The sequence below is a fragment of the Oncorhynchus mykiss genome, chromosome 1 (genome assembly GCF_057628025.1).
Source record: "Oncorhynchus mykiss isolate SJ-2025 chromosome 1, ASM5762802v1, whole genome shotgun sequence".
Taxonomy (NCBI): domain Eukaryota; kingdom Metazoa; phylum Chordata; class Actinopteri; order Salmoniformes; family Salmonidae; genus Oncorhynchus; species Oncorhynchus mykiss.
Window position 1 is genome coordinate 33,168,886 of NC_143022.1, and position 15,658 is coordinate 33,184,543.

At 44.3% G+C, this 15,658-nt stretch overlaps 1 protein-coding gene across 3 annotated transcripts in view; it reads left to right on the forward strand.

The window, feature by feature from the left end:
* The window catches only part of LOC110521218 (FERM domain-containing protein 5), a 119,115-nt gene that overhangs the window by 89,075 nt on the left and 14,382 nt on the right, over window positions 1-15,658 (forward strand). For all 3 annotated transcript variants that reach the window (XM_021598665.3, XM_021598657.3, XM_090229034.1), the window contains 4 exons: window positions 7,659-7,763; window positions 8,718-8,760; window positions 9,595-9,673; window positions 14,010-14,107. In XM_021598665.3, the coding sequence (XP_021454340.1) occupies window positions 7,659-7,763; window positions 8,718-8,760; window positions 9,595-9,673; window positions 14,010-14,107 (325 nt within the window). The remainder of the gene's footprint in view (window positions 1-7,658; window positions 7,764-8,717; window positions 8,761-9,594; window positions 9,674-14,009; window positions 14,108-15,658) is intronic.

The window sequence follows — 15,658 nt, forward strand, 5'->3', positions numbered from 1 at the left end:
GGGAGCTTGGCCCTCGTGAGGGGATACGAGGTCCAATGAGGATCTGAGGGCAAATGCCAAATCTTTACAGCCTCCTGAGAGGGAAGAGGCGCTGTCGTGCCCTCTTCACAACTGTGCAGGTGTGTGTGGACCATGTTAAGTCCTTAGTTATGTGGACGCCAAGGAACTTGAGCCGCTTGATTCAATCCACTACAGCCCCATGGATGGGGGTGTGCTCTCCCCTCTTTCTCCTGTAATCCTCAATCAGCTCCTTGGTCTTACTGACATTGAGGGAGAGGTTGTTGTCATGGCACCACACTGCTAAGTTTCTAGCCTTCATCCTATAGGCTGTCTCATCGCAGTCGGTGATCAGGCCTACCATCTTCGTGTCATCAGCAAACTTGATGATGGTGTTGGAGTCAAGTGTGGCCACGCAGTTATGGGTGAACAGGGATTACAGGAGGGGGACTAAGCACTAAGATATATTTACTCTTTTCTACTTCCTGTGTGATTTTATCCTGTTTGAGTCATCATAGACTCTCTAAAGTTTTAATTAGCTGCTGTGTTTGTGCCACAGATTCTACCATTGTCTCCCAGGTCCCAAAATGTCAGTTCAGCTTATCCCCCTCTAACCCCAGCATCCTAGCTTCCTCTCCTAGTGGGACCAGTGTGTGATGGAGACTAGGTGGTCAGAGTTTTAACTGGGGGAGATGAGCAGCACCAGCCCAGTGCAGGTGAAAGGTTTAGAGGAAGCCTCGTTCCCAATGTTCGCCACTAGGGTTGCCTAGTGGGGCCTCGTTCCCAATGTTCACCACTAGGGTTGCCTAGTGGTGCCTCGTTCCCAATGTTCACCACTAGGGTTGCCTAGTGGTGCCTCGTTCCCAATGTTCACCACTAGGGTTGCCTAGTGGTGCCTCGTTCCCAATGTTCACCACTAGGGTTGCCTAAATTCATGGAATTTTCAATAAATTCCCTTGTTTTCCAGAAATCCTGGTTGAAGGATTCCGGATTTTCTGCTTATTGTAGAAACCTCCAACCGGGATTTTGGAAAAAACAGGGAATTTATTGAAAGTTCCCGGAATTTTGCAACCCTATTCACCACCATACGGTATGAACCTAGCAGATGAAGCTATGGGGAAGTGTGAAGTGGCTGAGTGGAGAATGTGCTCTATATCCCTTTGCCTTACATTCCCATTGCCGCAGAACACTGCAGATATCTGAAGGACACGCTCTGAGGTCAATAAAGCTTAAGTGCTTGATAAATGTCTTGAGTGCTTAAGAATGAATATAACAAATCTACATCATAATGATTTGCTCTTTACAACTGTCTGATGTTATGTTCTCTGTTTAAAAGAACCTATAGGTTTCCTGGGTGATCGTTAATCGTTCTCTAATCGTTACTTGGAAAGGCTTAAGCACTTGATTGTTGATTTTCCGTTTGAAGCAGAGGTATGTGTGTACTGTATGTAATGGGTTGTGGATGAGTTGCCGTGTGTGCATGCGTTGGTGTGCTCTGGGTCCCAGGCCCCAGGCTGTGATGCTGTGGCAGCAGAACCTGAGCTTGAACCTCACACAGACTGAGTGTGCTACATTAACAATGCAATCACTCACACACCCCAGGCCCCGAAGCTAAGGAAAGTAATCTATTAATGAAACCGGAGGATTTACCCCAGGGCTCTACCACTCCAGGTCCTCTCTGTGCTTTAAACCACACACACATACACACACACACGCACCAGTCACACACGAGCCAACAGCATTGTGTTTCCCTCCCCCTCGCTATGAAATGAAACTGTCTTTTATTAATGTTCTGTGTTGCAAGGTTGACATAGAGCCCATTTTAATGATTAAACTGAAAGGAAAGTGGGCATTGTACTCAAGGGGACCCTTAGGCAATAGGGTAGCAATGATGCTGTTTTAAGCCTGGGGATTGTTTTGCTGGTCAGTCTTTTTGCCATTGAGCGTACTGTTAAGTTGTAGGCCTATGGCTATCTGCGCCATTCAAGTATCTGGCTAGAGCTCCATCAACTTTGTGTCCTGTGAAGCCTTATACCCTGCAGGAGCTCTGGATGTCTGTTTGGACACACAGACATTATGGAGACTGGGGTTGTTTTGCCAGTTAAAGCAGCCCAACCATTTACAAGGCGACACGTTATGGGCATTGCATGGAAGATGTGCTATTGTTGGCGCAGATTTACGTCCAGGATGAGCTATTGTTCAGTAAATTACCGTTTAATTACAAAATTAAGACTGCAGCCAACAGAGACAACGCAGGAGAGGAAAACGCTTGTGAAGCAGTATGACATTTAATAGAATTATCCCTGCTTTTCATGGCTGTGCTACTACTTATGCGTATGGTAGTATTAGTACAGGACAGGCATTTTGCCACAGGTTTAGCCAAATGTTTTTATGATTTATGATGAATTAGGGCTGGGAATTGCAAGGGACCTCACGATACGATATTATCACGATACTTAGGTGCCGATACGATATGTATTGCGGTTCAATATGTATTGCGATTCGATACTGTGATTGTATTGCGATTCGGTGTTACCAACATATTGCTCACCGTATGTTTGCTGCAGAGGGACAAGAGAGAGCGGTGAGAAAACAAGTTTTGATCAGTCATGGAAATAAAAGGTCAGAAAACAAATGGGCTCCCTGTTTAAAAAGAAGATACCTAAGGAAAAGTAGTGGAGTTTTGGTGTAGGTACAGCCAACTAGCGCAAACATAATATTGCGATATTGTCAAGATGATACGATTCGATATAACGTCAAAAGTAATATCCCGATATGTAACTGTATTGATTTCCCCCCCCAACCACTTCACACCAGATGCTACTGCCACAACAACAATCACTGAATCCCCGTTCACATGAACAAACCAATGTCTTTATCGGAGATGCTATTTGATTTGGTTAGTCAATGGTCAGACCAGGGGATTCTATGGGCAGTTTGGTCGATACTCTTTAACAATCCATGACCAACCCAGCTGAAGAGACATTGGTTAATTAGGAATTCACCAGCATCATTCATCAGATCCTTTTTTCCCGCCACACCGTCACACAGATCCTGTAATTACAGAGCCTGTTGGAGTGGAATAATGCAGCTGGGCTTTGTGTGGGGTAAAGAGATGACTCAGGGAGGGAGAGAGGAGAAGGAGTGAGAGAGGGAGAGAGGAGTGCTATGGAATACTAACACACTTGCTGCCTGCAAAAAAAAAAGCCAGGCTTCCTGTCTGACTCAATGCGTCATCGTTTGCCCATATACATCACTGTCTTCCAGACTTTTTTGCTTTGTCATTGGCTCGCCTTGGCGGGGATTTCTGCCCAGTGGTGGTTTTTGAGGCTGGTGCATCTCAGAACAATGTGTATTGTCTATTTACAGCTTTCATAAAATACAAGTTATTCAAGTTGAATAAACAAAGTTGAATTCTAAATTCAAGGTAAACAAGAATGGTTTATTATGATGGGATGTCAATACTCAGAGTGAGAGACTGTGATTGATCTTATTGAGGGATCTGTGTCCTATACCTATTTTATAAGGATGTAATATGCATAATTGATAAGCGTGTGTGTCCTTGCGCAATGCATTGCCCCTTTGCGCTACAATTTCTGCCCGGGGCAAGTAAGCAGGCATGTCGGGTTGAGTTGGATGTGAGGGAGAGGTCTAGGGAGAGGTCTAGAAGTGACAGTGATGATCGCCCATGGAGGTCCGCAAGCCCAAAGTCTTACTGTGAGAAAGGTCAGACTGTTAGCAGCGCTTGCTCGCACTGATATTTGTCCGGAGAGTCACGGCAGGCACCCGGTAAGCCTTCTCTGACAGGGCTCTCTCTTAATGAAGTGTGTTAGCTGGAGCCTGAGTAATGACGTTGAGGAGATTACTGATCAAAGAGACACTTCCTCTGCCATCACAGGCCCAGTGAGGACAGAGAGAGTGACTGAGGCTGACTCTAGCAGCCCACTGCCCTGGTCTGGCCTGGCCTGAGGTGACCTCCACTCACAGCTCAAGGGTCATACTGTTCTTAATGGTGAGGGGGAGGGACATGTCTTCTTGTCCTCTGGACTGGAGAGATCCAGTGAGATCCAGTAGCAGCCATCAGGTGGTGTCCAGGCCAACAGCAGCATGTTACCCACGCATGGCCAGTGTCTTATTCTCAGCAGACCTCAGCCCCCTCTGTGTCAGGGGCTCATTTAGGGAATCCTCTGCTGTTCACCCACACATCACATTGTGCTTTGCATGCTTCAATCGTATGCGTTTAAGGTTGACTGCTCCCCATCTGTCAGACTACCAAAAATAGGCATGCAGAGCTCTGACTGCACTGAAGGCATCATGAACATCTCTGGTTGCTGTGCAAATGTAGACAGTGGGAAATGCTAGAGATATGGATGTGCTGTAAATACAAATGTGGATTAACCACATTATCCTCCCCTCCAAGGTCACTAAACAGTCCTCATTGGCTGACATGTTATCAATTGGAGCGTGACAGATTCATCTGGCGCATGATACTTGTATGCTTGACCTTGAAGCGTGTTCCTTTAAAAGTTTGCATGAAGACTTATGAGTTTGATTGTGAGGAGCATGTGTGTTGACTGACCCCATTACTAAGCTCCATTAAACGGCCCCAAGTGAGCCAGTGGGGAGGGAGGGAGGTGGCACGTGAGGCCTGTTTGTCCCTGGCATGGGGAGGGAGAAGGAGAGGGAGAGCAGTGGAGCGATCATTAATCTGCGTTCTCTCCCTGGCACTGATGTATCACCTCTCCATCCACATCCCAGTTATTAGTAAGACTGGGAGATGCAATCCTCTTAATATGTCACACATGTCATGCCTAGAAGGCACAACTTCAGCACCTGCATGTATCCTCTTCAGCTTTTAAAACAGATCATTCACATGTATTGATTGCATATATTTTTAGTGTATAGCCTTGCTTTGAAGATTACTTTTTACGTTGGTACTGATTCAGGATATTGTAATCGTTTAGTCTGTCGTTTCCTGATGTTGCACAGTAATCTGTGAGGGGTGCCAGTGTATCAGAATTCTAGTCCACCCAGTTTCAGTACACATGCTCATCACAGAAGCGCTGCCATTATTCTAGTTAGCAGACTAACAGACACAGTGTTAAGCTGACAGCCCGACTGAGTCTGCGGTATATAACTCCCAGGTTGTAGGCTAGGTAGAGAGGTGTATTAGTTGCCTGCCTGCCGGATGGATCACCACCCTGTCCCAATGAGCTGTAATCATCCCTGGTTTGTGCTTCTGCTAATACCAGCAGCCCTTACAAAAATGCCTTAAGCTCCACCAGAGGGAAACAACTTATTATGGTGGTGTGCAATGTTTGCTGAACATTCAAATAACTTATCTTTATGGAATAATTCAGAGAGGGTGGATATTATTATGGAAAACATGTTGATTTGAGTGACATTTCAAATAGTAATCAGAGCTGGGAGCCTGATAGGTCTTTCAGTGGTGTGTGAGAGAGGGAGGGGAAAACTGGTGCCGGTGCAGGTGGGCAGAGTCTTCCCTCCTCTTCTATCCTCTCCTTCTCTGCCTTGCCTTCTCTTTGATCTCCTCTTAACTAGAGCCCGCGCCCCCGTGGAAATCTAATTAGCATAATCCAAAATCCATCTGTTTAATCTAGTGATATCTGTTGCTTTGCATGGGCTCAATCCACCGCATCCACCGATGTTGTCTTCCATCTGCGGTGGAAGGTGGCAGAGCTACCAAAAACGGTTTCGGCTACTAATGCTAATATGACCCCTTTATGGAAAGATGAGACTCTCACGAGCACGATGGTGTTCTCCGTTTGTCTCTACGACCCCCACAAGCGTCATGGGACTTGTCTGAAGTAGGTACCGCCAATCTGCAAACTTCTATCTGAGGCGTCCGAATAGTTTGGGCTACACAGTAATATGACCCCATAATCGAAAGGTGAGACTCTTACGAACACGTACATGCTGTCTCACAAGACTCATCTTAAGGTAGCCCAGTACCTGTTTAAAAAATGAATGGAATTATATACACTGAGTGTACAAAACATTAGGAACACCTTCCTAATATTGAGTTGCACCCCCTTTTTGCCCTCAGAACAGTCTCAATTTGTCGTGGCATAGATTCCACAGGGATGCTAGGCAATGTTGACACCGTTACTTCCCATAATTGTATCAAGTTGGCTGGATGTCCTTTGGGTGGTGGACCATTCTTGATACACACGGGAAACTGTTGAGTGTCAAAAACCCAGCAGCGTTGCAGTTCTTGACACACTCAAACCGGTATGCCTAGCACCTACTACCATACCCCGTTCAAAGGCACTTAAATCTTTTGTCATCCTCTGAATGGAACACATAAACAATCCATGTCTCAATTGTCTCAAGGCTTAAAAATCCTTCTTTAACCTGTCTTCTCCCCTTCATCTACACTGATTGAAGTGGATTTAACAAGTGACAAATGATTCCTCAATAAGGGATCATAGCTTTCACCTGGATTCACCTGGTCCGTCTTCGTCATGGAAAGAGCAGGTGTTCCTAATATTTTGTACACTCATTCTATGGAAGTACTTTAGTGCCAAAAAAAGGGTTTAATATGGGTAAAAAAAAAACAGAATTTCATGAGCTTTCTCATATCTCTCAGATATAGGACAGGCACATCGAAGCCTACTTCCTTTTGATGTATTGTTTTACTGGCTGTTTTGTCATGTATGAATATGTTATTCAATGGGTTTCTATGGGCTAATGGCAGTAAGGCCAAATTCATATAGTTTTTTTGGGGGGGCTGGGGGGGGGGGGGGGGGGGGTACTTACAGGGGTCCTAAAACTCTAAAGCAAAAAGCAAACATTTTCCTTGGTATGACCATCGGAAGACAATTATATATGTTAGCTTAGTTTAAACCTTAATTATTGCCTTTAAATCATATGCAATTCTTCTCAGCATAATATACTGTATATAGTGCATTATAGGTTTGACCAATCATCATACCTAAACTGTGTGATACTTGGATGACCTTCATTAACCTTTAGAATATAAGCGGAGGTGCTGTAAATTTAGGGAGAAGAAACATTTGCATTACACTCATGTAGAGGGTCTGGCCTCAATAGGGAGGCTGGGTTAGTCCATAGGAATTGTACCTGTGGCTGTGCAGAATATAGGAGACTGACGGTGGCATCTGATGTGCAGTAGAGAGTCAGTGGAGGAGTGTGCCCACTGCGTCCAGTCCTCTGTGCCACTGTGTGGTGTGCCAGACTGCTGCTCTGAGGGCAGCGTGCCCACACACAAGCAAGGGAGGGTCACAGTCCATCAGTCTAACCCAGCCAGATCTCAGCACACTTAATCCACTCTCTCATTTTTTCTCAGCTATGGTGGGCTTCTGGCCCAGACTCAGCAGATGGCTGTGGTGGCTGTCATCAATATTGGATAAATCCTAAATATCTCCACAGGTTCTGGGAAATATGAAGCACATTTATACATCAGTAAATTACCTCCCTCTTGCCCTAGTCTCACACTCAAACTTTGGCAGAGGTTCTCCCTCATGTCCTAATGGAGTTGTTGAGTCCCTGGACCAGCCCACTTATGTCCTTTAAGTGGGTGTATTTCCTCGATATTGCCTGCGTACAGTAGTTTGTTGTGCTCTTTTCTTGTGTTTTCTGTCAGTTCCTCATGTTATTGTTTTCTCCTTGTCTTGCAGCGGGATGCTAAAGGACAGTATCTGTTCGACCTCATCTGCCACCACCTGAACCTACTGGAGAAGGACTACTTTGGCATCAGATATGTGGACCCAGACAAGCAGCGGGTGTGTGTGTGTGTGTTTGTGTGTGTGTGTGTGTGTGTGTGTGTGTGTTTGTGTGTGTGTGTGTGTGTGTGTGTGTGTGTGTGTGTGTGTGTGTGTGTGTGTGTGTGTGTGTGTGTGTGTGTGTGTGTGTGTGTGTGTGTGTGTGTGTGTGTGTGTGAGTGCGTGAGTGTGCTGCATGAAGCATACTGCAGTAGAGGTGGCGGTTCAAACAGATACAGGGCCAGATTGAAGATGTATGTTATTTTCTTTCTTTCATAACACACCATATTAGAGTGACACTCATTCCATCAGCAGCAGCAGAGCACTAAAAATAGCGTGTAGCTGCACTGCTTGATTCATGAAGAATTAACGTGTGCTCAGAGTGTGTGTTTTAGCCACAGAGACAAGACACAGGTCCTGCTGATCCTGCATTTCCAATGAAGAGAGGGGCTTGATGGAGTTAATGTTCCCAGAAGGACAGGGGGATGAAGCAGGGCCTGATATTCTGGCAGAACCAGAGTTACCTTCAGCACTGAGCCTAGAGAGCACTGCCGCAGTGTGTCTGTCTGTCTGGCCAGGCCCAGGCATACTGGTGTAGTATCATCTGATACAACATCCATTACTGTCATTTATATACAAAGAGGTTATCCTTATGGGCCTTCACTGTTCAATTTGCTTTAGCATGATGTTGATTTAATGACACAAATCAGGACTTGATAGCATGAATGATGTTGGTGTGTTTTAGATCCGAAGCTGACATGACATGACACAGGCTTTCACACGTCTTCAGATGAACAGTCATTCCTGTCTATTGCATTTAACCTGCTAGCTTTTGTAGCGTGATATGGAGTGATATGAGCATGGTGTCAGGAGTAACAGCTCAGCTCAGCTGTAGTTAAGGCGGTAGAAGCAGGATTTTCAGACGTTTCACTTTTGTCACACTTTGATCATGTGTCTTTTTTGTTGTTGATGCAGCATTGGTTGGAGGTCACAAAGTGTATTGCCAAGCAGATGAAATGTAAGTATGTTGAGTGTCTTCCTGTTCATGCTATGATAATTTTGCCAATTGAGCAATTATAGTTATCATCACCATGGGGTCTCTAATGACACGTCATGTAATTTGACTAATGGGAGGCAGGTAGCCTAATGGTTAAGAGCGTTGGGCCAGTAGCCAAAAGGTTGCTGCTTCACATCCCTGAGGCATCTAGATGACAAATCTGTCATGAGCCCTTGAGCAAGGCACTTAAACCTAATTTCTCCTGTACATGGCTCTGGCTAAGAGTGTCTGCTAAAATGTAAATGTAATGATTGTGCATTTGAATACAGATGGTAGGAAGTTACTGTATTTTGATTTCAACAGATCACGATTCTCCATTTGACTGTGAGTAGGGACAGAAAATATGAACTGTCTCTCAAAAAAACTCAAATAAATCCTAGCAGAAGATAATCCACACTAAGCTCTCACCCACTCTCTTGTCTTTGCAAATCATCATGAACTGTGTCTTGCTAATTGTGGATACAGAGTTTTTAAGTGAGATTCTGTTAACCTAATCTACTGTATACTGTGCTATGATATGAAGTAAAGATCGAAACTAATTTTCATTCATGGTAATAATTTTTCAGTGTCACCTTCAAAGATTGCTGCTAATGGGTTCTGTTTAAATTGAGTAGGCATTTGAAATGCTAATATGTTAACTGAAATGGTTTCATCAATTCATGTTAGCACTATGTTAGAACACCTTTTCAAGGTGGTGCTTTTAGAGCATTTTTTCAGTTAATCATTTTAACTCTGACCATGAAATGTTCCTGACCATTTTGTTCTCCATTGCTGACTCAAGCCTTTGTCCCCCAGCCCAGCCTCCGTTCACTATGTGTCTCAGAGTCAAGTTTTACCCTCCTGATCCTGCTGCTCTCAAAGAGGAAATAACCAGGTAGGATCTTTTGTGATGCTCAGCAAAGTAAAGAAATGCCAACAACCATTCCCCCAGCCACCTCTCGGGGTTCCTCTAGTACAGGTATTCCCAAACTGGGGTACGTCTCACTGCCAAAAATAAAATGAAACCATCTAGTGTTCAGCGAAATAACAACACAATCTCAAATACAGGTAGTCTAACAAATAATTAACATCAGATCACATTAACCGTTACTTTCTTGCGGGAAACCTTAACTCTTCCACAGACATATAGAAACGAAACATGACAATTTGAATATAAGCCACAGGAGTTTTTGGAGCGAGAATAACTACTTTTGAGTAGTAAGACGTGTAAAAGCAAAAGATACCATTAATAAGATGGGTCTAGAAGCGTTTTCTATGGTGAGCTACCGAGTGGCTAGGACAGCCAAGCCCCATACTATTGTGGAGGACTTAATTCTTCCTGCTGCCACGGATATGGCTGGGACAATGCTGGGGAAAAGGCACAAAACACTATTGCATTATACAATGATATGGGCAGCAAACATGTAACGCTTTTAAAACATACAGAAGTGCGCTGGTTATCAAGGGGGAGAGTATCCACATGTATTTTTTAAATGGGGAGACTAGCTTAAAGTTTTCTTTACTGACCATCATTTTCACTTGACTGACCGCATGCATGATGACAAGTTTCTCAATCTAGGATTGCAGGGACTCTCCACAAGTATATTCAATGTGCGGGACAAAATTGAGGCTATGAATAAGAAGTTGGAGCTCTTTTCTGTCTGAATTAAGAAGGATCACACACAGGTCTTTCCATCATTGTATGATTTTTTTGTGTGCAAATGAACTCAAGCTTACGAACAATGTCAAATGTGATATAGCGAAGCACCTGAGTGAGCTGGGTGCGCAATTACGCAGGTACTTTCCAGAAACTGATTCGTTATCCCTTTCATGCCCTGCCTCCAGTCCACTTACCGATATCTGAACAAGAGAGTCTCATCAAAATTACAACAAGCGGTTCTGTGAAAATTTGATTTAATCAGAAGCCACTGCCAGATTTCTGGAAAGGGCTGCGCTCAGAGTTTCTTGCCTTGGCAAATCGCGCTGTTAAGACACTGATGCCCTTTGCAACCACGTACCTATGTGAGAGTGGATTCTCAGCCCTCACTAGCATGAAAACTAAATACAGGCACAGACTGTGTGGAAAATGATTTAAGACTGAGACTCTCTCCAATACAACCCAACATTGCAGAGTTATGTGCATCCTTTCAAGCACTCCCTTCTCATTAACCTGTGGTGGGTTATTCACAATTTTTGATGAACAAATAAGGTTTTATGTAAGATGGATAAATTAAGAGCAAAAATATTGATTATTATTATTTGTGCCCTGGTCCTATAAGAGCTCTTTGTCACTTCCCACGAGCCGGGTTGTGACAAAAAGGGTTGTGACATTCTTATGTTTAATACATTTATCGTATAGCTTACAATGATGGCAACAAACAAAATAAATATTTGAGTGTGCGCTGACCCTGGTGCTAGAGGGGGTACGCAGCTGGAGGTTGAATGTTTGAAGGGGTACGGGACTATAAAAGTTTGGGAACCACTGCTCTAGTATAAAGAAGAAGTAAGGTAGAGCAGCTATGGTTTTGTGTATAAAATCTTTTAAAAACTTTTACCTTTTCAAAAGCAGTTTCAAAGCACCCTCTGCTTATCACCTTTTCTCATACTTTTCTTTTTCTCCAGAAGTGTTTGCCTGCTGAATGCACATACAGTATTTTTAGTTTTTCTAGTCATTATTGAAGGGCCTCCATAATAAAGCAATTCTGAGCACTTTGTTTCTAAAATAGTGCGATAAATATTAAAAAGAGACTGCAGTTTGAAGTAAAGTTGAGATGTACGTAAAAAGCCTTCCTAAGTAAGCTGGCGGGCAAGCCTGTTCTCAGAAATTTCTGCTAAATTGGGAGGCTGTGTAGCTGGGCTGTGTTCTCCGTTGGTCTCTCTGGCCGGCTGACTGGCTGGCTGTGGAGGGAAGGCAGGGAAGGAGGAGGACTGAGGGTCAGTGACGGCTAGCAGACTCTTCTAAATGATACATGATTAGCCCCCAGCTAGCTCAGATTGGAATAATTTTTGCACAGTTCTTCGCCTGACTCCCTCATCCCCTGTGCAGTCTGCAATGAGGTCACCCAGAAAAGCCTCTCTGTGCCCTCAATAGGGCCTTTAAACACCCTCTGATACGCTCTGATTTCTACCTCCTGATGATGACATCAAAGAAGCTAGTACAGTGCATTCGGAAAGTACCCCTTCACTTTTCCCACATTTTGTTACGTTACAGCCTTATTCTAAAATTGATTCATTGTTTTTTTCCTCATCAATCTACCCACAATACCCCATAATGGCAAAGCAAAAAAAGGTTTACACATTTTTATAGAAAAAATGGAAATGTCACATTGACATATGTTTTCAGATCCTTTACCTGTGGCAGCGATTACAGCCTCACCTTTGGCAGCGATTACAGCCTCGAGTCTTCTTGGGTATGACGCTACAAGCTTGTCACACCTGTATTTGGGTAGTTACTCCCATTCTTCTCTGCAGATCCTCTCAATCTCTGTCAGGTTGGATGAGGAGCGTCGCTGCGCAGCTATTTTCAGGTCTCTCCAGAGATGTTCGATCAGGTTCAAGTCCGGGCTCTGGCTGGGAACTCAAGGACATTCAGAGACTTGTCCTGAAGCCACCCCAGCGTTGTCTTGGCTGCGTGCTTAGGGTCGTTGTCCTGTTAGAAAGTGAACCTTTGCCCCAGTCTGAGGTCCTGAGTGCTCTGGAGCAGGTTTTCATCAAGGATCTCTCCGTACTTTCTGAATGCACTGTACGTGTGCAAATTGAGTATGAGTGTGTTTCTTTTGCCTGTGTATCGGTACGTGTGTTTGATTATGTCTATTACAATGTGTGTGTATGTGTTGAAAGGAGGCATACACACCTAGCCTGTTTCATATGAGGTGTTTGACATCTCATATTCATTACTGTCTAGGGATTCATTCACTTGGGTGTGATGAAATGAACATAGAATGCTGAGTGCAGATAATGAATTGTGTGGTTTATGTATGGGTGACAGGTTCTGATGGAGTGGGAGAGGGAGGGGAGAAGGGGAGTGAAGGCTGAAGAAAAGAGAGATAGAGAGAGAGAGATTATGAGAGTGGCAGGGAGGGATAGACCACCTCATCTAGTTGGAGGTCAGGAAGAGGAACGGTAAAAGGAGGCTAAATGATACAAATCAATGACATGTATTTTTCAATGTTGTTTCCTTGTTAATCAAATACTGAAAGGATACTGTATAATATATAGCACAATGCTTAGACCACACAATTAGGGAAGAGGATAGGGATGGGTAAAATATTCATTTTAATTCACGGCTGTCCTTCAACAAATCTACCGACAGCAGAAGTGTGAAAGGTAGATAAAAAGACTAAATAAATGTAGGGCAGAAAATTGGCAGGGTACAGCATCGGTGATTTACTGGTGTCACCCAGAGAGAGAAAGGAAGTTGTTTTTTTTTAACACATATGGCTCCTTAAGTGATATGCTATTGACTGTTGTGGAGTTGGTCTAGATTACAAAGTTACAGCCGACCATACGTGTCTTTTCGCATTCACATAGGTTCTCCTGGACTTATTTTGGTGTTGGTTGTGTCAAGTTGGTGTCAGGGGAATCTGGGGTCCATTTGGTCATCTCTCCAAATGGTCCGTAAAAACCGTTTCTTTCACATGTTACATTCACTTTCAGAATCTTTAAATGGGCAAACCTGTACAGAAACCATTGCTAACACCTGCATTGTTCCAGGTGTTAGTCTCAGTCTGCAGCTTGTGCAGCTGCATTGTTCCAGGTGTTAGTCTCAGTCTGCAGTCTGTGTAGCTGCATTGTTCCAGGTGTTAGTCTCAGTCTGCAGCCAGTGCAGCTAGTGTATCTGGCAGACAGTGCTGCTGTGTTCTGGGAGGCCCTGGTCCCATCTGGGTTCTAATCTGTAGGCTTGAACAGAAACACAGTCAGTCGACAATAGCAGCAGTTTGCCTCAGGACCTTCCCTACCAAACCCTGTCCCCAAAACTAATTTAAACATCCTTTCCCCAGAAACAGAAAGCACATTTTGTGCAAAATCTATACTTTTTTCATTCAAAGCACCCAAGGGAATCTGAAAATCAGCATTCTTTTGAGTTTGTCAGTGGTGATGTCTTGCCATGTAGTTGTTTTGCAATAGATCTAAAAATACGTGTCTGTAATATTGATGAATCTCTTTAAAGTAGACGTGTGACTGAGTTGCATGACCTCTGACCTGCTTTCCCCTCTCTGTGCTGGTCACAGATATTTAGTCTTCCTGCAGATCAAGAGAGATCTGTACCACGGCCGCCTCCTGTGTAAGACATCGGATGCTGCCATGCTGGCTGCCTTCATCCTGCAAGGTACAGTGACAGGACCTGACAGGCTGGATTTGCCTGCCCCACTCTCTGGACTGTATTTTCAAATTACTTCTCCCCTGCCAGTCACCCCACCATTGAGATAAATACCAGCCAGGAAAAAAAATACTTGGATTGTAGTGTAATCAGTTTGTAACGCAAATGATATGTCCTGTGGGTTTCTTACCTCCGTATTGACTGATCTCTACTGTATACTAAAAAGCATGACATTAGAATTTCATGCAGACAACATGTGCACCTCCATACTAATTTCCATTGTCAAACCATAGCTGACAAAGAAAGATGGGACGGCTGATAAGTAAGATCAATACTTTGAATGCATAAACATGAGGTTGTCGTTCCAGGTTATAAGGTCTTCAACATAATTATCAGGCATCTTGCTATCAGCACTATCGTTAGCTGTTTAAAATCAAAAGCAAATTGTATTCGTCACGTACACAGTTTACAGCAAGTGTAATGAAATGCTTATGTGCTTGCTCCCTCAACAATGCAGTACTTTATTCAATTACATTTACAGCAATAAAAATAGTCAAGTCCAAAATAACTGTTAATAGAAGTAATAGGAGAGGTAGTATGCATAGTGATAATGGAATGTGTTACACTGGATTTACTATTACACTGTATTTACAAATATAAAGTGGGTAGTGACTTGATCACGCAGTAGAATAAATAGTATATACTAGAACAGCAGCTTTGACTGTGTGTGTGTGCATGTCTGTGTGTGTGTTCTGAGTGTATGTTTGGGCATACGTTAGTGTGTAAGGTTTGGATGTGTGGGTAGTCAGTGGAAATAATCTCTACGGTGCAGGTCTATGCAGGAAGACATCTAGGGTTAGCTGTTCAGCAGTCGAAAAGCCTGGTGGTCCGAGACCCAATGCTCTGATACCTCTTGCCAGATGGTAACCGAGTGAACAGTCTGTGACTCGGGCGACAGAAGTCCTTGATTATCTTTTGGGCCTTCCTCCGACACCCTCTGGAGTAGATGTCCTGCCTGGCAGGGAGCTCTCCCCCAGTGATGTATTGGGCCGTCCTCACCACCCTCTGTAGAGCATTCTGGTTGAAGGGGGTGTAGTTGCCGTACCAGGTGGTGATGCAGCCGGTCAAGATGCTCTCGATGGTGTAACTGTAGAACTTCTTGAGGACCCGTGGGCCCATACCGAATTTCTTCAGTCGCCTGAGGTTGAAGAGGCACTGTTGCTCCTTCCTCACTCCGTTTCCTGTAGTCCACGATCAGCTCATTTTGCTGACATTGAGGGAGAGGCTTTTTTCCTGGAACCACTCTTGACAGGGCTCTAACCTCCTCCCTGTAGGCAGTTTCATCGCAGTCAACGTCAGGCCCACCACCAGTGTGTCATCGTTAAACTTAATGATGGTGTTGGAGTCATGTGCGGCCACGCAGTCGTGGGTGTACAGGGAGTACAGGAGGGGGCTGACCACACACCCCTGGGGGGCCCCCATGTTGAGGGTCAGCGTGGCGGAGGTGTTGTTGCCTAACCTCACTACCTCACTACCAGGGGCGGCAGTAACCAGTAACCA